Source organism: Acanthaster planci, linkage group LG01, assembly GCF_054643075.1.
Source record: "Acanthaster planci isolate LZ-2023a linkage group LG01, COTS_SCS, whole genome shotgun sequence".
NCBI classification, from domain to species: domain Eukaryota; kingdom Metazoa; phylum Echinodermata; class Asteroidea; order Valvatida; family Acanthasteridae; genus Acanthaster; species Acanthaster planci.
Window position 1 is genome coordinate 20646061 of NC_141777.1, and position 23650 is coordinate 20669710.

General features: G+C 43.9%; 2 protein-coding genes across 3 annotated transcripts in view; one reads left to right on the forward strand and one right to left on the reverse strand.

The window, feature by feature from the left end:
- Positions 1 to 3964: 3964 nt before the first annotated feature.
- Positions 3965 to 22522, forward strand: LOC110982885 (major facilitator superfamily domain-containing protein 6-like). Of its 2 annotated transcripts, none has more exons than XR_015425982.1 (6): positions 3965 to 5173; positions 5804 to 5957; positions 17858 to 18014; positions 18382 to 18574; positions 19029 to 19264; positions 20615 to 20752. XR_015425982.1 is itself a non-coding variant. In XM_022241638.2 (6 exons), exons 1-6 carry the CDS (start codon positions 4404 to 4406, stop codon positions 20819 to 20821), a joined length of 1728 nt encoding a protein of 575 aa, XP_022097330.2. In that variant the 5' UTR covers positions 3966 to 4403; the 3' UTR covers positions 20822 to 22522. The 2 variants fall into 2 exon arrangements, 1 of the variants encoding a protein (XP_022097330.2); XM_022241638.2 differs by having other exon boundaries at positions 3966 to 5173; positions 18371 to 18574; positions 20615 to 22522.
- Positions 19612 to 23650, reverse strand: part of LOC110990305 (anaphase-promoting complex subunit 1-like) — a 76217-nt gene continuing 72178 nt past the window's right edge. The window contains exon 49 of the mRNA XM_087139185.1: positions 19612 to 20732. Within this exon, the coding sequence (XP_086995311.1) occupies positions 20729 to 20732 (4 nt within the window). The 3' untranslated portion in view covers positions 19612 to 20728. The remainder of the gene's footprint in view (positions 20733 to 23650) is intronic.

A 23650-nucleotide genomic window follows, 5' to 3' on the forward strand; every position in this document is an offset into this window, starting at 1 on the left:
TTTTGAGGCTAACAACTACAAAGTCAGGTGGTAAGAAAAGGATGAAGACTACGTGGAAACGAAGTTTAGTATTGGAAAATGGTGACACGCGACATCACACGTGAAGGGCGGAAACTATGGCCGTTTTCCAATACTCAATTCGGCTCCATCTGAGGCTTCAACTGTTTTTAACTAGCTGACGTTGAAGCTGTAAGAGCAATAATTAGTTTAATAGTGCCACAAAACATCAAATAAGATGCAAGAGAGCCAAAAATTACAGTAATCTAATTTAATTTAAACGTTTCAGGCCCACAATTGGGGATTGGTTTTGGGAACGAAGCCTAAGATGGAGCCCAAGTCGAGTATTGGAAAAGGGCCCAGAGCTATACAGTATAGCTCTATGATGGCGAAACTGATTGTCTGCCGCTCGAAATCAAAGCGAAGAGCGACCTCATGCGGTCTAAGAAATAAGCTGCATATTTCTTATACCGCATGAGGTCGCTCTTCGCCTTGATTGATTTCGAGCGGCAGGTGCGCGCTGCCGGGCCGTGCGCTGCGATGCGACGAATGACGAACGCCTTGACCAAGGCTAGTTCAGAACAGATCTGACCAGATATCTGGTAGGTCCAGCACGATTAAGGGCCTTTTGCCTTGTGACCAATATTCACCCAAGGAACCTGGAGCAATTTTCCTCGGGAACCACATCCATCTCAGTTGCCAACTGGCCTGTAGACATTCCTGCATGATCTTGCTGATTGTCCACACAATAGTGACCACACAAACATTTTAAATAGATGCACTGATGCTACCGTGTCAGAATTGTAAACAGGAGTCACTAGCCTTGCCAGGACTCGAGTCGGACTCGAGTCGTCATAATTATTTTTGCGACTCTTGACTTGACATGTAACTATCGTTTTTTGACTTGTGCGTGACTTGACTTGGGCAAGTTGGGCTTGCAAAAAATGACTTGGGGACGTAGCTTTACTTGGACATTATGACCTGTTACTAACGCAAGTCAGAAAACTACTCAATCAAACTCATTTGAGTTTTAAATTAGGCCTATCAACTTACGCCTTGCGATCTTAACATAATCAGCGTAATATTAAGACTTCGCTGGTCTCGCAACTTCTGCTTTGGTCCTCTCTGCCCAAGGCCACCACTGAATCAGTTGGCTGTGGCTTAAAATCACACATCGCGCGACTTGACTTGTTCTTGGAGAAAAAGACTTGTGGATTGCTTGTGTTTAGACCAAACTGTCCCGTGTCTTGACTTGACCTTTGATCAAATGACACGTGACTTGACTTGTGACTGGACTAAATGACTTATGACTCTGGGCTCTAGCCTTGTTGCTATGTGATGCTCCGACCTTTTCTGTTTTCTACTAGTACTAGTAACTAGTCTTTGCCATCCAGCGCTGGGTACTGGGTCTGTTGGACTTGTTTCAGCGCTTCAACATTTCAATGTCTCCCTAATGCTCCAACGACCAAAAGGAGGAATATTTTTATAGTCCACATTTTGAGAGATGATAGAGTAGGGTCTGAAAGGAAAACATGCAAAGTTTGGTTGAGATCGGATTAGGGAATATTGAATTATGGGACGGTAAAGTGTGAAAAATTATGTGCACGTTCCTATGGGAATGTCTCCCAAGTGACCCATTTTCGGTAATTAAAATTTGTACTGGTATGTTTTGAAAAATCAACAACACAAGCATTAATCAAAAGTTATGTTTGAAATAGGTTTATCAAATAAATATAGGTTATTCCATAAATTCGGGTACTAAGTCGTGATATATGACCCTAACAGTAAAACTGATTGACAGGGGATTCACCAATATTTTTCCTTCTGACGAAAGGTATTGACATTTCTTATTAATTGCTGTAAAAATCATACGGTACTGTTAACAAGAGTAAAATCTTCAAAAAATTTTAGTGGCTCAAGTTAAAGTGTTTAATATCTTCTAACAAAGGATGAATTATTTTATCTACTTTTCATAATAATTATACGTTTCACATGGACGGGGACACCAGGCTCTGTGACATTTTTAAAATTGCTGTGTTCTGGGGTTCTTTTATGTATCAAAATACACAAGCAAGTTAAAACTGCTTTATAATGGCACTTCACTAGAATGAATTAACAACTAGTTGGCGGTGAGATTCACAGTGCGTAACCAAAATGTTTCACATGTAAACGGGACCCTCTCTTTGGGTGTCCTTGTTACGTAGAAAATTTGTTAACTGTTTCTGAGAAATAAAAGAACGAAATTGGCTTCCCTGGCATATCCAAATGAATCACCTTTAATTACACATCCAGCATAAAGAGTGTAAAATTTTACAAGCTTGGAGCCATTGTGGGGGCATTTCCAGGTTCACGTTTTAGAGGGGATACCATTTTGAAGGGGCTACAAATAGTGTTATTTTATTGATAAGTTATTTTCACAATGTTCACAATAAACTTAAAAATGTTACTCTTGGAAAACAGGAAATACATTTTAAAATATATACAATACACTAAGTATAATATAAACTTGGTTTATTTTGATTAAGACATTTGATATCTTTTAACACGTTCAAAAACGTTATTTTAATTTGTCAGTGTGATGCTAGCACAGGCCGTCCATCTATCGGTTTGGCAGAGGTTCAGCTGTGTTTTTTTCCCTGGACATTAATCCCCCCCTGGCTTTATCCTAGATGGTAGGCTGAAACTTGACAAAAATAACAACCCTGAAGTAGTGTGTTGGGTCTTCATGCTTTAGAAAAAAAAATGTTTATGTACCTTCCCCGATACTGATATTCATTATCGGTCGATTTTTGAAACGTTGTCGGCTCATATATTATCCGTCGACAGGTAATACGCTATCGGTAAGAGTTTACATTATCACTCGATTAACCGTCGACAGGTGATTATTCTCGGTTGGTGATACGGCATCAGTTATACGCTATCCGTTGCTTGTCCATCAGCTATGCAGAGGGAATTTAAACGTGTAAGATAAACCGTCCGTTATTTCAATAACAAAGACCGGATTATTTACACTTGTGGACGGGATGATCACATGCATGAAAAATGAAACACAGTGGAGAACTGGAAGAAATTTAAAGAATAAACACACAGCTTCTTTTGAAGTTTGTATATATGACACTTTCGATGATATCACATAACATATCTGGAGCCGACCGGAGCCGAACTCTCTCTAGTCATGCATCATCAATTGCCAGTCAATTGCCAGTATTTTTGCATCTGCAAACAAGTCAAACAGTTCGGGGGAACAGTTCGAGTCGAGCAGTCGCCAGGATAATGTGCACGAAAGCTTCCGGCAAATGTAATGGTAAATCCTTGGTGCATATTATTTCGTTGTGTTTATGCCACAGTTCCCTGGCTCTTAAAATTTTATTGACAATTGAAGATTAATTGAAATATGGTAAAAAAAATTAACATTTTTATCTCAGCCATTGGGTGGACAATCATATTTGTTTATTTAAAGTTGAAAGTCATTTTCCAACACCGTGGAGAGCGACAATCGATTATCCACCCTCAAACCATGTTATCTTTGTTTACTGCTTTATGTTTCGAAGTGCATACAGAAATATAAAAATGGGAGGGCAACTGGACAGTTTTTCTGATTGTCGTCTGGTGTCGCAAAATTGTCAAGGCCCAGGTAATCGGATTATCTCCCCAGCTGTCCCATGTCAAAGCACAACACACTGGAAATTCAAGTTGATATTGCTGGTCGAACAAGGAACGGTTTTGTCGTTGGTCCTGTTACTGTCTCTTCCGTGTGGATTGGCCCCATGCTCCCACTTAAAAGCTGACGGCAAACATTTACACAACTGTGGCTATCCAGTAATGACGATGCATATTACTTTACAAAATTTCTTCCCTGCAATGAGATTTTGCAAGAAAGGATGGAGCTAAATATTTTAGACTGATGCTTACAGAAGTGGTCAGAAATTGTTATCCACACAACCTTGAGAAGGCAATTGTCCACCGTGACAACAAGCTGTGGTGAAGTGTTCCCGTTTGGATGAAATACTCCGACCATCTCACAACCACCGTGCATAAACATCTATTATTATACAATTCACTGATGGTACTATTTGGATGCTGCCAACCGTGACTAGACTCCTGCAGTCTATCGGCTTTTCGATTTAGCGCTATATGTAACCGGAGCCATCGTCACGAAAAAACTGTCTGCTTTAGAGCACACGACACGAAACAGCTGTTTGGGTAAATTCACAATGGGCGGTTATTACTGATCTGAACGGGTGCTGACCACGTTCGCCGCACATTACCGTCAGGGTTTGCCACTTCGCTTCTTGGTCTATTTGTTGGGTTAACTTGGCGGGCAAACGGTATCGACACGCCAAAGAATTGATAGAGCAAGGAAACACACACATACGTGTGTGCTATCGCAACTGACATCCGAGGCAATGGCGGGACTGTTTCACATCCACCCGCCGTTGCTCGTGTACAAGGTGTTCAACTTCACGTTCTGGGGTTCGCTTGCTTGCTTTCTCCCTTACATCTCGCTGTACTTCAAGCAGCTTGGGTTCTCTCCTGGCTCCATAGGCATGATCAGCGCTTTAAGGCCCATTTTTGGGTTCCTCCTGCTGCCGTTCACTGCAGCGGCCGCGGACAGGTTCCGCTGCCGGAAGGCCGTGCTCGTGGCGAGCGTTGTGCTTAGTGGTGCCGTATTGCTGTCATTCGCTGTGCTACCACGTGGATCCCAAGTTCCCTGTGACGTGATGGAGGAGCAGATATGGGAAATGCTGCACCTCAACATCAGCCTCCCTTACCAAGAGGACCAGACCCGGTACAATTTTTCGCTGGACGGCGACATCTTTTCCTTCTCGTCGACTTCGGTTCTCAAACGGGGCATCGACAGACAAGTTACCCGACGAGCATTACCGAAAGTGGCCCTGGGCACGTGGAGAAACCAGACCACCGAGGGGTCCCTGGGCCAGTTTCCCAAGCCGATCCAGGAGGCTCTCCTGGCCAACCAAGGCTGGCTGTATGAAAAGGCCGATCTCCGCACGCTGTTTGTGGTCATTCTCCTCATCTCCAGCTTCATTGAGGTGGTGGTGTTCAGCTCGACATGTCAAGCGGATATAGCCACGCTGGACGCCTTGCGAAGAGAGTACGGTCATGTCGATCACTACGGATGGAATCGAGGATTTGGCACGTTGGGATGGGGAGTTTGGTAAGAAAAACGAATTCTTCCAAAAAGTGCAGTATTATTAGTTCTCTTCTGCATGTGTGAGTTGGTGAAACACAAGTATTCCTGGAACTCATCTCTCTTCACACCACGGCTGTTGCCCCCCCGAAATCTTGTTCACTCAATAATCCCATTGGAAATGAAAAAGGAATGGGGAAAGGGGAGAAGGAGAGAGACACGATGGGTGATGAAATTTGCCAGTTTCCATAAAAATGTGGGAATTACCCATCCCTAACTGTTGAGTTGTCAGTCTGTCAGCATTATTTTCTTTGGCGTCCCCCAGACTTGCAAGTTTTCTACCGACACGTGGATTCTGACGGTAACGTACAGAGGACTGCAGAGTGTTAGAAATTTAAAGGTGTGATTAAAGAAGTGCCAAATTGGGATCATGAAAATAAATCGTAAAGGCAAACCAGGGATGGCCCAAAACAGATGATAAAAAACCGTGTCACAGAAGTGTTCTCATAACCAACTTTATATCTCAATGTAATCTTTGTAGCCTATCTTTTAAAGAGCCTAAATGAGACACATTGTTCTTTTCAACACACTTCTTGATCCCGGTTACCGTTTTCCCCTGCAGTTGGAATGAACAGATTTTAAAATTTTACTACGCAGTTCCACCGCTGCTGGATTCATACTGAACGCTACCCGCACGGTGGAGGTAAGCTGCGGCATTGAACATACGATCGCCGGCTACTGGACCAGTTTCCTCTTGGCTGTCGGCGTAAGCAGTATTGCGTTGGTCTGTGTTGCCTTCTTTAAGTTCTCGGTACGTTTTGGTAAAAAGTCTCGAAAACTAAACACACCAAGGACGCACTTCTGAAAAGACAACCAGGTCCAAGGTTGGGAGGGGCTAGTGCTCCTGAACTTTTTATGGCTGAATTCAATCATAATATTATCATGAGTCCGGGTCCAACCAATGACACAATAATAGCAAGAGGGAAAATGTAAACGATAAGGTTTCCCAACCAATTTCAGCAAAGTAACGCTCATTTTGGTCAAATCGCATTCACATTTTGTTGCAAATTTTGTTTAGAATGGGGTTTCTTTTAAAACCTGATATCCCACTCAATTTCGTTTTTGTGTATAAACAGAGATTTGGGTTTTGACGTTCAGATTTTCTTTCAGTCATTCTATCTCGTTATTGGGCATTCAAGACTACATTTTTGTTGCAACCCCACGGTAACCTGGTATTGGTTACCACGAAGTGCACATTAAAAAAAGAAGACTCCAGAGCACTGTAAAACAAGAGGAAATCAGACGGACACTGTAAGCTATGGTGTGGAGTCAATGTTACTGCTCTGAAGCATGGAGTCAGAATGATTACACAAATACAAAACATAGTTACAAAATAATCTAAAGAAATTAACCATTAATCTAGAAGGGTATCTCATTTCTCAAGGAAAGTAATTAGAACTAACACTGCAATGAAAAATAACCATCATCGTCTAACGAATTATTCGCAAAAATGCTGGAAGTTCACACAGTAACAGCAATGGTGAAACAATAATAAAAGACCCTAAATCCTAAATTCGATCCCAGTATCGATAAAAATACCAACTCCTTGGGCCACAATGCATGTACAGTACATGTAAATAGTCACTATAATCAAGTATCGATTCTGTGGCCTAAGTCAACACAGGGTCTAGTCCAGCGATGAGTCAACCAGTAAACAGTTAATCATGCATGAGTGATTTTGCCCATGCTCTCATCATACCGCATGCCAATGCAGGCCATGCCTGCCTACAGGGCTCTAGAACAAAGAAATGCCACCTGCTGAGATAGGTGGTCTTAACTTTTGCTAAAAAGTGCTCTGGTCCACATGCTAGTGAATTTTACATAGACACAAAACTGAAGTAAAATCGGACTGATCCTTCACAGTCTTAATAGAAATAAATGTATATCACTCAGCTGCATTCTACACAATACTGAATACATGAAGTTAATATCAATAATAGAGAAATGAAAGTACTGAGCACTATAAATAACTCTGCTATTAAATTCGTGTTAGACCACCAGACCAGCCTGGTCACTACATGTTCAACATCACTAGAATATTGGTTCTCATCAAGGCATGGGTAATTTTGACCAGGCCTTGCGCACACACACATGGTCGAGGCGATGTCTAAACAATGGTTTCTTCAGAGCTATTAACACTGCAAAACAACTCCAAATCAAGGCTGTGTGCTTCTCAAGTATTACAAATGATATAAATCATTCCTAGAATCATTACTCAACGGTAGCTGTAAATCATGAGCATTCAGAATCAGTACAGCATCATAAGTCAAGTCTACGCAAGGAATACTTAAGAAATACTTAAGAAATACTTAAGAAATACTTCAAGGAATAGGGGCAAAGAAGAATACTAGTAGCAAGGAAAAACACAGGAAAAGCCAGGGGAACAAATGAAGTTCAGCCCCTACAAACCAAAATCTGGCTCAATCTTGGCAAAGCAACATATCCACATGTATTTAAACACTTTGGGTCAAGAGGACCGAATTCCCCTTTGTCCTCCGGCATGTTCTGCCTGTTTGCTTTGTTAGAAACAAAGTGCCCAAAGTTATCAAAATAAGCATAAAAAAACTAATGCTAAATCCTTCAATGCGGGTACAGTATCTTCAGTGCATAATACAAATTTTAGAGGTTCCTTATTCCCATCATTCATAAAAATATTAATGATCATAACATACCTGTAAAACAAGAGGAAATCAGACGGACACTGTAAGCTATGGTGTGGAGTCAATGTTACTGCTCTGAAGCATGGAGTCAGAATGACTCAAGAGAACAAAGGCACCCACACATGGCAGCAGTGCCCTACAGGAAGTGTTATGTAACTGGTTGGAACCGCTGCTGCTGTGTACTAAATAGCATTAGACTGGTAAACAGTGTTCAAAAAAATAGGGGGGTGCATAAAACCACTATCAACTGTACTGGTCAGTGCAAATGTCAATGCAGGGGGCTACACTCTCCCCTGGAAAAATAAATGTTGTCCTCAACATTTCTTCGTCACCAAAAAAACCAATACGCGTATCATGGGCAGTCACTAGTCTACATGTCCTGAAAATCAACTACAGTTTGTTGACAAGTGTCCATCCTGGTTGTATCGTCAGGACTGCTGAGTGGGTGGCAGCTGTTGCCATGGATACACCGGCATCTGCTGTGGATTCCATGGTGTCACATGTGGTGGCCATGGCATGGGGTATTGGGGCCACATCATTGGAGTCACAGCTGGTGGGGTCATGCACATGGGCCAAACTGGAAGTTGAAGGCCTTGGCGGGGGTCATGGGCTCTGACTTCGCTGATTCTTTCTGGCTGCTGCTGGGGTTGACCCAACTGCTCATAGGTCAGACGCTGAGGTGGCCTCCTGTCCCTTGCTGGTCTAGAATCTGGATTAACCTGCGGTTCCGGCTCGGTTGTGTAGTCTCCATATGGTCCAGCAGGCTGCTCCGGAACATCTGCCGGCTGGTCAGTTTTGGTGTCCGCTGCAGCATCATCTGGCTCAGAGGAAGGGGTTGGAGCTTGACACGTTGTTTGGTGTTGAACAGCAGGAGGGGGTGCATCCATCACTGGGTCCCGGGTGGGGGACGGGCATAAATGCATCCCCAAGTCTGAATGGACATCAGGACCTGGATCAGTCTGCGGCTCTGGGGTGGCAGGAGAAGGTGGATCAGCTGCATGTTCTAGGGCGATGGCAGGTTCCGAGTCGGCCCCTGGGACTGGGGTAGCAGCTGGTTGACTGACTGGATCAGCTTGTGTCAGGAGCTTCGGTGTGCAGGTTGATTCCGGATGGATGGCTTCATCGTTGACATCTGCAGCTAGATTGAACTGGTCGCCACCATTTTTGTTGTTCTGCGGCTGCAGGTTGCTCCCTGGAATGAAGGTCGGGGCCTCTACATTCAGTGTTGGGGCAACTTCGGGTGGTGTGCAGACCAAAAGTTCATCTTCAGAGCTATCAGAGTCCGAGTTGCCTGATACATCTTTTCCTTGACAAGCTTGCCTGGCTCGCCCCCCGGTACCAGTCTGCTGTCGGCAACGTGACTTGGCTGTGTTTTGGTACTCGCCTGGAAGATCGGTGCAGGGTAGGAGCAAATTTCGGTGCAAGGTCCGGTGACGGCCCCTCCCGCTTTCTGGTCGGACCTCATATACAGGAGAGTCTACTGCCTTCCGCTCAACAACGACGTAGATTTCCTTCTCCCAGTGAGCTCGCAGTTTCCCCGGGCCACCGGTTTCACTCAGGTTCCGAACTAGCACCCTGTCACCACTCTGCAGGACCGTGCTGTGAACCCTCTTGTCAAACTGCTGTTTCCCTCTGGCGGCCGACTTAACTGCATTTTGTCGTGCCCTCTCATAAGCATTTGCCATTTGTTTCTGCCAGACTCTGCTGTACTCTTGGTGATCCTTAGTTCCGAAGTCATCATTAGACAGGCCGAAAGCCAGATCTATGGGGAGACGGGGATTGCGACCATACAGCAAGAAGAACGGTGAGAATCCGGTGGCCTCGGAGCGTGTACAGTTGTAGGCGTGGACAACTTTGTTGACAGCATCTTTCCAGCGCGACTTCTCATCTTCCGGAAGAGTGCGCAACATCCCCAGCAGTGTCCGGTTAAACCTCTCCACCTGACCATTCCCCATTGGGTGATAGGGTGTGGTCCGTGATGGAGAGATTCCAGACAAGGTTTGCAGCCTCCGGAACAGGTTGTTTTCAAACTCTCGCCCCTGGTCATGATGCAGTTTGTGGGGGAAACCAAACCTCAAGATGAAATCATTGAATATCTTATCTGCAGCGGTCCGGCCAGATTTGTTTGTTGTTGGGTAGGCTTGAGCGAAGCGAGTGAAATGGTCAACAATGACCAGAATGTACTCGTAACCACCGACGCTCCTTTCAAGATGGATGAAGTCCACAGAGACTAACTCAAATGGGGCTGTGGTGACAATGCTCTTCAGGGGTGCTCTGGTTGGTTGGTTTGGTTTCCTCTGTTGAAGACACCGGCAAACATTCTGGATGTAGTGCTCGATGTCTCTTTGCATCCCCGGCCAGTAAAACCTATCTCGGGCCAGGTTGACAACTCGCTCAGCACCAAGATGTCCCATCTCCTCATGTAACTCTCTGTATACCACTGACCGTAGTTTCTGAGGGAGAACCAGCTGAGACCTCCTGCCACACTTTCGAAGGAGAACACCACCGTCCACCTGTAGTTTGGACCACTCTCTGAGGTATGCTTGTACGTCAGCTGGTTCTTGTGCTGCAATCTGTCGGCTTGGGCGACGCTTTCCTTTAACATACTCCATAACACGCCCCAGACAGCGGTCTTCACATTGCGCTTGCTTCAGGTCCTCCCTGCTTATACCCTGGGTGACTGTCACCTTTTCATCTGGGCTCGACGTCATCGTGGTGATGGCGGAGATCCACGGGCAACAACCAGCTCTGGAAGCACTGACGGCCTCAACTACTGCTTTTATCTGATCTGTGCTTGTCTCTTCAGTGCACTTGGCCATGAACTCATCAATATCCAGTGGTTGTCGGGACAGAGTGTCTGCGTCGGCATTGTTCCTCCCTGGGCGGTATTTGATTGTGAACCGAAAATCGGCAAGTTCAGCCACCCACCTGTGTCCTGTTGCATTGAGCTTGGCCGTTGAGAGGACATATGTCAGGGGGTTATTGTCAGTGTATACCGTGAAGTGTGGAGCATAGTATAGGTAGTCCCGGAACTTTTGTGTCACAGCCCATTTTAGGGCCAGGAACTCCAGCTTGCCAGAATGAAGGTGGTAGTTCTTTTCAGCTGCATTTAGTGTCCGCGACCCGTAGCCAATGACTCGCTTCTTTCCATTTTGTTCCTGGTACAACACTGCCCCAAGACCATCTTGAGAAGCATCAGTGTGCAGTATGAACGCTTTCTCGTGGTCAGGAAATCCCATTACTGGAGGGCATGTGAGGCAGCTCAGTAGGTCCTCAAGGATATTCTGGTGCTTACGTTCCCATGTGATCGGCTGTCGTGATGAGGGCTGGCCAGCACCCCTTTTGGCAGTCGTTTTGTTTGTGCCCCTCCACTGATTACTATTCTGCTTGGCTTCCCTTTCATCACTGGGGCTCTTGAGCAGTTCATAGAGGGGTTTCGCTTTGCTCGAGAAGTTCTGTATGTACTGCCGATAGTACCCGAGCAATCCCAGAAGCTGTCTCAGTCCTCCCACCGTACTGGGACTCTTTTGTCTTAGTGACTCGATGGCTGCAATGTCGGCGGGGTCCATCTTGTGGCCCTCCTCTGAGACGATCCTTCCCAGATATCGAACTTCCTTCTGAAAAAGGCTGCATTTGGCTGGTTTTAGCTTCACACCCCGTTCCCGCAGACGCTGCAGCACCTGACGCAGACGTTCAAGATGGGCACTGAACGTGTCGCTGTAGACCAAGATGTCGTCTAGGTAGACAACCGCAATTTCTCCCACCAGACCATCAAGACAAGTCTCCATCGCTCTCTGAAAGACGGCTGGGGCATTGGTCAAGCCGAAAGGGATGCGTATCCACTCGTACAGCCCCCAAGGTGTTATAAATGCAGTTGCCGGACGACTCTCTTCAGCGACGAACCCTTGGTGGTAGGCCTTGCCCTGGTCCAGGGTGGAGAACCAGGCATTTCCCCCAAGACTGTCCAGAACATCCTGGATCCTCGGGATGGGTTGTCTGTCGGTGATCGTCTTGCCGTTTAGCTCACGATAGTCTATGCAGAGACGAAGTGACCCGTCCTTTTTCCGGACGCAGACTACTGGTGAACTATAAGGCGACTCTGACTTGCTGATCCAACCACGTCGTATCAAATCCTGAAGATAGGACTTGACCTCTCGATAAAGAGGTGGAGGGACAGACATGTACGTCTTCTGCACCGGCTGGCTGTCTTTCAGTCTGATGTGCATCTGAAGGTCTGGTATGCACCCTAGGTCATTGTCATCTTTGGCAAAGGCACCAGCTTCCTTCCTCAGCAGTTCTGTTGCCATATGACGCTGTTCCTCCGTCAAGTGGCTGAGGTCAACAGGGGGGATCCATGCAGTGGTGGCTGCATGATTATGGATGGAGCATATGTTCTCTGCCTGCTTCTCATGTGTGGGCTCCAATGGGACTGACTGAACATCGTCTACTGGCTTCAGTGTGCCCAGCAGGGTACGGCCTCTAAGCGTGACATCATACGTGGCAGTGTTGAGCACCAAAAGCCTGACTTTTGTTGTCGCTCCTGCTATCTGGAGTACCACTGGTGGAGTTTCCAGCTCTGGTGGCCACTGGTCAATTTCTGCGGGTTCAAAGAGGACTGTGGTTTCCCCCATGGGTTTGGTTGATCGTACTCTGCCTGTGACGTAGGTATAGCACCTGCTGGGGAGAGTTATGTTCTGTCTGCCCACCCTGACATCTGCCTGTTGTTCTGCATGGTCATCTCGTATCAGGTGAGCGAGGACTTCAACCTCATGTCTTCTCATTGATGGGAACGCCGTTCGGACAATGTTGATGGGTGAGACTCCCTCCGAGTCATTCTGGACAATCTCTTTGATGACATTATAGCCAATGATGGGGACCCCCGTGGTTCCAGAGGTCACCAAAACCGGGACTTTAATGGCTGTACTGGGTCCAGACATCAGTTGGAAGGCAATCTCAATCCAACCCTCAAATGGTATCTTGGTCCCATTCGCCGCAGTCAAGTCGAGGTCTTCAGTTCCTGGTAGTTCACTCAGGGGTCTTGTGCGAACACTGGGGAGGTGATATTCTTTCCATTCGGTGGGGAGTATAGATACCTGGGCCCCAGTATCCCACAACACTCGTGCCCTGACACTGTTGATCCAACAATTTACCAGGCATCTCTCACCAACGAGTTTGCTGACCTGCTGTTTTGATGACACTTTGGAAACTTGGAAGGGTCGGGACTGCTGTTGAGGATGAGATCTGGTTACTGCTCGTCCCTCGGCAGCAACCCTTGGGCGTTTCCCGACTGCAGATATTTTCCACGACGGCAACCTCGTGCATAGTGTTCGCTTGAACCACACTTATAACAATGGTCACAAGTGTCTCCTTTCCCATCCCGTTGGCAGAGTTGGCATCCCCGTGCTCGAGGTGTTGCCACGGTCTTCCAGTTTGCTGGTTGGCGAGTTGGTGCTGTCTGAGCTCCCCTCAAAACATTAGCGATTTCTGCAATGCCAGCTTTGAGTTCAGCGATGTCTGAAGTTAGAGTGCCCTGCTTTGGTTGTCTTTTGCCCTTGTTGCCTGGTTGTGTCTGGGCGTCACTCTGTGTTACCTCCCTTACTTCGACTGGTCGTCCTTTGTTGGTCCCCAGTTTCTCCTGTCGCTCTGCCTCTTGACTTGCAGCAAGATTCAGCTTGGCAAATAGCTCCTCATCGGTGATACCGGTATCCTGCAAGTAAGGACGCAGCTCCGCCTTTACTGCATCGCTGCGCAGGCCAGTTAGCAGTGCATGTACAAACATGTTCTGTACCAGGGTGGGGTCGTATTTGAGGCCAGAACCGGTCTCCTGACTGGCAAACAGAACCTTCTGCCTCAGATCCATAGCGCGTACCAGGAAGCTCTGGGCTGGTTCCCGACCGTCTTGAGCAAGGCGGGATAACCGGTGGAACAGTTCGGTGGCATCTTGTTCCCGATAGTGGGACCGCAGGATCTGTCTTAGAACTGGCAATGTCAGGTTCGCCCTGCCCTCCAAGTAGCTGCGCAAGGGCAACCCCGGCACAACTGCACGGATGACTGCATCAACGATGTCCCGCTCGGAGTGTCCCCGGGCCCGTCCGCTCTCAATCTGGTGGGCCAGGCTCGAGAATGACAGACGGTCTTTTTGACCTGGTTCCCCGATCTGACCAGAGATTTTAAACTCTCTTCTCGTAAGGCTCAGGAGACTTGCTGGGGGCGGGGTTTCTGAAGGAGCAATGGTTACTGCAGAACTAGTGGTCACTATGGGGGTACTGGTTGCTGCTGAACTCGTAGTCACTGTGGGGGCACTGGTTGCTGTCGTAGTGGCATTTGCTGTAGGGGCACCATTCACTACGTTGTTGAGGGTGGGGTTGGATGCCTCTGGCTGCTGCGTCTGGGATCCACCAGTGGTACTCATTGCCCCAAGGAAATCGTGCAATTCCGTATAGGTGGCCATCCCCTCGTCATCTCTCTGCTCCAACTCATCGCTCAACAGGTAGCGGTTGATCCTCCTCAGCAGCAACTTGGGGCTGTCATCTTCTGAGCTGGTCAACCCCAAATGGTCACAGGTCTTTATCAGAGATGCCTGTGACAGCAGACCAACTTGCTGCATCAACTGGCCACATAGCTCTTGCGGCGACTCTGCCATGGCGATTCCAGGTCAGTCCGGCTGGCTCAATCCCTTGTGCTGGTACCCCTGGTCAACTCCCTGTGGCCTTTCACCTCTCTCAGCCAGTAGCAACCCTTGCGCAGCAAGTAGTGGCTTCACAGGCAGTCTCTTCTCCTCCTATATCATGCCGCCTTGGTTCATGTCTCTGGACGGGTGCGACCAATCATCCCCCGTTGGCGCAAGGGACAACAACACCCGTCCCTTCGTGGTCGCCAAATGTTGCAACCCCACGGTAACCTGGTATTGGTTACCACGAAGTGCACATTAAAAAAAGAAGACTCCAGAGCACTGTAAAACAAGAGGAAATCAGACGGACACTGTAAGCTATGGTGTGGAGTCAATGTTACTGCTCTGAAGCATGGAGTCAGAATGATTACACAAATACAAAACATAGTTACAAAATAATCTAAAGAAATTAACCATTAATCTAGAACTAACACTGCAATGAAAAATAACCATCATCGTCTAACGAATTATTCGCAAAAATGCTGGAAGTTCACACAGTAACAGCAATGGTGAAACAATAATAAAAGACCCTAAATCCTAAATTCGATCCCAGTATCGATAAAAATACCAACTCCTTGGGCCACAATGCATGTACAGTACATGTAAATAGTCACTATAATCAAGTATCGATTCTGTGGCCTAAGTCAACACAGGGTCTAGTCCAGCGATGAGTCAACCAGTAAACAGTTAATCATGCATGAGTGATTTTGCCCATGCTCTCATCATACCGCATGCCAATGCAGGCCATGCCTGCCTACAGGGCTCTAGAACAAAGAAATGCCACCTGCTGAGATAGGTGGTCTTAACTTTTGCTAAAAAGTGCTCTGGTCCACATGCTAGTGAATTTTACATAGACACAAAACTGAAGTAAAATCGGACTGATCCTTCACAGTCTTAATAGAAATAAATGTATATCACTCAGCTGCATTCTACACAATACTGAATACATGAAGTTAATATCAATAATAGAGAAATGAAAGTACTGAGCACTATAAATAACTCTGCTATTAAATTCGTGTTAGACCACCAGACCAGCCTGGTCACTACATGTTCAACATCACTAGAATATTGGTTCTCATCAAGGCATGGGTAATTTTGACCAGGCCTTGCGCACACACACATGGTCGAGGCGATGTCTAAACAATGGTTTCTTCAGAGCTATTAACACTGCAAAACAACTCCAAATCAAGGCTGTGTGCTTCTCAAGTATTACAAATGATATAAATCATTCCTAGAATCATTACTCAACGGTAGCTGTAAATCATGAGCATTCAGAATCAGTACAGCATCATAAGTCAAGTCTACGCAAGGAATACTTAAGAAATACTTAAGAAATACTTAAGAAATACTTCAAGGAATAGGGGCAAAGAAGAATACTAGTAGCAAGGAAAAACACAGGAAAAGCCAGGGGAACAAATGAAGTTCAGCCCCTACAAACCAAAATCTGGCTCAATCTTGGCAAAGCAACATATCCACATGTATTTAAACACTTTGGGTCAAGAGGACCGAATTCCCCTTTGTCCTCCGGCATGTTCTGCCTGTTTGCTTTGTTAGAAACAAAGTGCCCAAAGTTATCAAAATAAGCATAAAAAACTAATGCTAAATCCTTCAATGCGGGTACAGTATCTTCAGTGCATAATACAAATTTTAGAGGTTCCTTATTCCCATCATTCATAAAAATATTAATGATCATAACATACCTGTAAAACAAGAGGAAATCAGACGGACACTGTAAGCTATGGTGTGGAGTCAATGTTACTGCTCTGAAGCATGGAGTCAGAATGACTCAAGAGAACAAAGGCACCCACACATGGCAGCAGTGCCCTACAGGAAGTGTTATGTAACTGGTTGGAACCGCTGCTGCTGTGTACTAAATAGCATTAGACTGGTAAACAGTGTTCAAAAAAATAGGGGGGTGCATAAAACCACTATCAACTGTACTGGTCAGTGCAAATGTCAATGCAGGGGGCTACATTTTTACAAAATTAAAATTTCAACGTTCTTAAGTTTAATCTTTGCTGTCTTCTTTTCCGAACTGGTGCAATCATATTAACAGCCATAGCGTGCAGGTTCCTTCAATTGAGCGTTTTCTTTATCGGTAAATCTACTTCACCCTCTCAGTGTTCATGTGATATGTATTACTGGAGTTCTAACTGCTGTCTATTACTGTAAGCTGTTTTCTATGATAGTCTTGTTCCATAATCACTGTCTTGGTGTGAACAATTCTTTTGTATGCTTGTTCAAATTGTCTGAGTCTACACTTGTCTCTTGAGCATTCTGATATCAATTTGGAAAGTTTTAACCTGTTCCTTTTGTTATTTATATATATGCTACCTGTAAAAACAAAAGTAGAATCACCACCCAAACATAAAAATAAAAATAAATACGAGTCTAAACTTGAATCCACACACATGTACATGTATGCGAGAAACTACTGAGTATATGGAATTCTGGAAAAACCTTCTAAGGCCGTTGACGAATTAGAATAGACAAAAAGACTAGGTCTAGTTGAATTTGAATGAACGTATTTCTGGAAAGAATATTCAAATACATGTAACTTAAACTGAACTACTTCTTTCATTTTCGAATGCTCGGGTGATGGAACATTCATTTTAAATCAATTCAATAGGTTTCGTGTTAAACTGAAACCCCTTTTTGCTGAAATTTGACGGGAAACCTATAAAAAGGAAAGATGCGTGGACTGATAACCAAAAACAGAAAACAACCGTGAACGAGAACATGTATATATACATGTATATGTATAAATTAAGTGGGCATGATTTTAATACCTTACAGTGTTCAGGTGATAATGTATCCCACTTCAAATTTTGCTGCCATGACACATCAATTTTACGCTCTGAAAGATTTCTCCATACAAGTACTTGTATAGTCGCTAGGAGAATCGAAGATTCACACAAATGAAGTGTCCATATTTTGGATGACAGATTGCTTACATGTGGATTTGATGTATGCCAAAGCTAAAAAGTCGTCAATCTTGCAATCTGGTCTCCTCGCCATTCTGCATTTGCACAAGCTCTTTGGCAAGATTTTACTTGGCCCCGATACCCTATCGAAGAAGACTGGCGGAAAACTGCATTTTCTTTATCAAGCTATCGATCATATCTTGTGTATAGCAGTTGGATCACAATTTCTAGATCTGCGTTATATGCCACCATTGATCTCCATTATGGTCCTCGTCATTGTCCCGACATGTATCGGAACCATACACTTCCACTGCGTCGCCATCGTGGTGTTTGCGAACGAGCTACCAGTGATCCTCTTACAGGTGCACGCGTAACACCTGATGCTATTTCTCAACAGTACGACAGCAAGACAGGCGACACTGAATCGTCTTACGGGCCCATCACGGCAGTGCTGCTCAGCTGGCATTACGGCTCAGTCTTGGTCATGCTGGCTTTCCTTGGACTGTGTAATGGCTGCGTCTGGGGATTTCTCTTTTGGCACTTAGAAAATCTCGGTAAGTGCGATTCTGGAGAGAGTGAATGGATCATCAAGCAGAGAGCAAGGAAATGCTGTTCTGTGACATACTGTATGTCCTCAGCAACAAGTGCAGTGTATAGTATTGTTTTATATTAAACAAAATCCTCAGTCAAATTTACATTACAGTGTGGCGTGTGTTCTGTTCTCGAGCAAGTCATCGGGCGCAATAGCTTTTCTCCAACCAGGTTCCACGTGACTCTCTGGGTTTTCTTTTGACCCTGCTAGTGGTAGACTGATGCAGGGAGGCGCCAGAAATCTACTGCCAGTGTTGGTCAATTGTGTACATGTACCAATTTGACTGATGAGATTATCATTAATGATGTTCTTGTTCAGGCGCAACGCAGGATTTGTTGGGGATCTTCACCGCCATAAACAGCTTCTCAGAGTTCTCCTGCGGATTTCTCAGCAGCTGGGCCATTGCCAAGTTTGGCCACGTGACGCTGTTGACTTTGGGGCTTTCTCTCTACATCTTACGGTTTGTCTCCTACTTCCTCATCACGATGCCGTGGACTGCAGTATTCATCGAGCCCTTGCACGGTAAATTGGGTTATTTTCATTTTAATCCCGATCAGACCCTCTTAACTGATCCAGTAAACTCTGAAACAATCCGGAACGATCTCATTCAGACCAGGCTGGCAAATGATGTCAAAACCGTGTCATACGAAACATATGATAATCTCATCAAGTTGAATTCAAAATATACCAACATCCACTCATTATACGTACATGTATTTGTCAACTCCGATCCCATGAATGAGAAATCATAACAAATCAATCCACTGAATCAGTGAATTGCCAAAATCAAATAAAACCCCGTTCAATTCAAACATAAGCCAATCTAACCAAAACCGTCGATAATACCTTAAAGAATCGCATTTTACCATAAAAGACACTATCAGGATAATATTCGTTTCGGCTATCTCCGTCTCAGAGCGATCAAAATTAATCTGTCAATTTTCTGTCAACTATTCACCTATCTACCTGTGATCAGGGCTCTGCTTCATTATGACATGGACAACTGCCGTGTCCTACATGACAGAGACAGTACCAACTCTGTATGGCGGGACGATGCAAGGGGTACTCATATCCGTACACCACGGGCTGGGAGCAGGGCTGGGGTTCTTCCTCACTGGCCTGCTTGTCACTGAATATGGGGCACGGATGACATTCCTTCTGTATGCAGTCTCCTGCGGAATGTTCCTGTTCCTCTTCCTCCTAGTGCAGTGGGTAAGTACAAGATGATTTTTATTGTGGTACGTCAAAGTCTGACCTCTGATTCCGAATGAACTTCAAACTCCTTCCGTGGAAAGGCACAACTTTCAATATATGCATACAAATCAACTAAGTCATCCAACAAGCTTGGAGTATGGAGGTATTAAACCTATTTCCCATAGAAACGACCTTGACATTTGACCCCCTTTATCCCAAATGAACAATCGAACATGAAAAGGCACCACCCTCAACATATACTTTAGCCTAAAATTTGTTTTCCTGTGACTGAAGTAAGCAGTAATTCTCAAGGGAAGCCTGTATGAGCTTCTTCATTCACAAATGCACACACTCCAGAATTTGCATCTTTTCGGGAGGCATTGCTTTATTCCATCTTGTGCTCTAAAACACACGGGTAAATGAAGTGCTGTTTTCGCAATGTTCCCATCTCAGCCACAGTCCCTTGCTGGGTTGAAATGAAACCAAAAGCCCTTTAAGTATTAAAATAAATCGCAAGAATATGTTTCGTAAATTTTCTTAGGCCTCCACAAGGCGTCATTTTTTTGAGTGATACTCAATGCATTTTAATCGTTGGAAGTCTGCCAGTGAAAATTTCTTCACAATCCGCTTAATTTTTGGCTCACCACAAAAGGTGTGTGTGTGAGTCGTGGGGGGGGGTTAATTCAGTTGCCGATCCCCCCTCAAAAAGTGGGGGATTTATACTCCCATCCCCTTGGATTTACACCCATGTTTTCTATTGAACCTAACAGAACCATGTTGCTAATTGCAACGTCGTTGCCATTTGGCATGATTACATGTATATTTGCAAGTCATGGCTCCCTCGACACATATTTATAAAAAGAGCTACTAATGAACAATGCTACCGTACCCTTAAGCCCGGTTCCAAACGGTCGAATAGACTCGTTAATTAAACATACCATCCACCACTTGAGTGAGTTTTGGTCGAACTATGTTTAACTAATATGAAATTGGTTAATTTACTTTAAACTGACAAGCAAAGTAAAGAAAAAAATGATTATGCACAAGACGGAGAAACTCCACCTTATAAAACAACTTCCTGGTTTTGCAAGCCTTCAGATTAGTAGTTATTCAACACACAATAAAATGGGGTAAATTTGCATAAGCATCAAAACTCGGCCAATTCCACAAACACCTTTGCCGCACGCTGTTTTAAACACGAGTTACACCATAATGTGCATGTGATCGTTGTCTTTCTGATGCATCTAAACAAGAGTTGACTGAATAAACATCAAAAACAAAATCTAAACCAACAAAAAACAGCCATTGTACAGCAAACAAATACAGCCCATTCAAAGTCCACTGTCTACTGTCTTTTCTTGAGTGTAGCTTTCACGGGTGCCAACACTTGAATGGAAATCCGAAGAGCCTGTCAAGTCACTCCCTGACAAGCACGAGGAAACCGATGAGGAGCAGATGCAGCAAACACAGTCACTCCTTGATTCACCTGGAGACAGACAAAACAGTAAACTAAGCCTCAAACTGCCCAAGTTTGTACTTACAACCAAAGCTATCAATCAGCAAGAACTATGGTGAAAGCTTTAGGAATAAAAAAGTAGGAAATCAGGCGGTCCCTGGTATCACTAAATTACTTTTACCTATTAAAAAACGCAGTGATAAATTCGAAGAAGTCGATCCCAACATCAGAGTGTCAGATTTGGCTCCTTATTTTGTATTTTTTCAATCAAACTTGAGTATCCTATAAAGTGGCACTTTGGAATGGAATGATACACACACACCCAGACACGGCATGCACTTTGGATCATTTAAGCATGGCTGTGCATTCAGTTTTAAAAGTTAATCTAGTATTACATTATGTTCTCTTGAACCACTAGGGAAAATTGGAAAAATACTCTAAAAGTTTATATGGGCCGTATTACAGAATGCCAGTATTGTGAAAAAACTTACGGAATATTTGTACTTAACATATGCATGTACATGTGCTTTATGGATAAAATAAAAAGCAGTGCTGCAATATTCAAAATTGTAACACCTCACCCACAGATTCTGTATCTTGATTGGTTGAAAGTGTGTCATGTGACGCTTGTTAGTTCTACTATTTTTATACCACCGCTTCAAAAATACTATACCATGCAACCATATTCTGAAAAAGAACTATACCCGTAGCAACCAAAGAACTATATTCGTTGCAACGAAAGCATAGGCGTATATTTCGGCTCATAGCGAACAACATTTGTTAATGAATGTATTCAAACGTTGCTGTTCCGCTTGAAATTCTTGAATTAAATTTGATAAATGTAAATTCCAGTTTGGTGTTTCATTATTGATTTTAGCTTAAATTTTTCAGAATCTGTGGGGAGGTGTTATTAAACAAATATTGACTGCTTTATCTCGCGGTACAGTAAAACTAGCCTCCCTTGGTGATCCATGGAGCATTCTTTTTTCCCTCGGCTTTGCCTCAGGGAAATAGAATGCTCCATGGATCACCTCGGGAGGCTAGTTTTCTATACCACCCGAAGCAATCAATATTTGTACACTACAAAATGTACTGCATGTATAAGGAATATACTACCTTAATTTAAGTGGCAAAATAAGTAAATAACCCCAATAGCAGTATTTTAGAGTTGTGATATTCCCGCTGACGTTAACCTGTAATTTGTCCCAGTACACTTCTCTATGAAACTGCAATTTCCTTATATAAATTAGAGTTTTGAGTGAAAGTCCAATGAAAGTCGAAAAAAACATTTGTTAGACAAAACCGGGTTCATCAATTTTATGCCAAGGTTTGCAGAATAACCTAGCCATTTATCTGTGGTATGTGCCTCCTGTGTGCCATGCTAAAACCACTTCAATGGAAATTAGTGCACACGATGCACACTGGATGACGAGGTGCAGATACGAGTTTAAGCTCTATGAATGAACTTAATGGTTGAACTGCTCATGTCAGTGTGGCAATAATCAGGTCAGTGACCAAATTTTTATTTTCCATAAATTGATATGCCAGCAAACATTTTACAAAAGGCCTTTTTATGATTAGAGTTTTTAGGAAGTAAACAAACCATAAAAATATTACAAATTCTAACATTTTTGACTTTATTTTCCCACCCAAGGGTTCCGGAAGCGCGCCATCCTTCAGGCTTTATACGCGCCACGCGCACACCATTTACACAATGCCAGTCGGGTCATGTTTATAGTTCTTTGGTTGCTGGGTATAGTTCTCTTGGCAGTGGAAAATAAAATAAAACTTTAAAAATGGCGAATGCCATATGTTACTAACCCTCGGCCAACCAAGATACAGAATGTGTGTTTTGAGGTGTTATAATGATGTATGTGAACCTATATCATAGAACTATTATAGCTCTATGAAACTAATACAATGGAATTGTTAAGAGTGCTTCTGACAAGTCAGCTGTAGTCATATGCATATTTAGAATGAGCCATTTCTCAAACCTTGACTTTGAAACTGGCTGTGGATTCCGTAAGATGCCTTACCAATTAAACCTGAGGGGAAAAGCTCTTGCACCAACTGTAAAATTGGGAGTTTCATTTGTGAACTAATCGCCCAAAAAAATGGAGTGAGAAAAACACGATGAAAAGGGGGTTGTGATTGAGCTTAAATATCATGAATTTATTCTGGACGCTAAACAGAGAAATTTATTTCATTAATTGGAGGCCAAGAGGTTCATATCCTGTTCTCCCAAGTACAATTTGACTGTTCTGGGGTAAATCACAAGCACGTACTAATAGGCAGTTCTTTTGTGTGTGACTATTTGAACCTGCTAACTTTCTTTTCATATATACAAATAGATGAATTAATTTTTAATATTTCTAGTTCTTATTTTTGTTGGGAATAATTTTCTCGGTGTTTTAATGTATTGATTTCTACGTAGTAATAAATTCAAATGCATATATGAATTTTCGTTTTCCATTGAGATATTTTAGTTTATCGAAGATAAGAGTAAGTACTTACTTTCAAAGTTCAAATGCATTTATATTTGGCACAACTACATGTTCAGCACAGCGTTTAGAACAGTTATAATTAGCAGACCCTGGTGTCAGACGCTGTGCTTACTGCTGTGCCAGATTATAATTAACCCTAACAGTTCCAACTCCTCCAATTTCAATACGATTTTACATACACCCTTGGAGGTTAGGGTTAATATTAAATCAAATCATTTGAGTTTGGCATGGCAGTTGTATGATGTCTAGTCCTCTCATAACGCATCCATAAATTATGTTCATTTTCAATGTGTATCCTTATTAGTATCTTGGTTCAGCAGCTATCTGACTGCATTTCCATGATTTGAAAATATTAACAGTCTAATATTTAGTACGCCCTCCTTCGTTTTTGATGACTTAGACTAGCTCTTTTAGATTGGCTTTATTACACCATACTACCTTGCA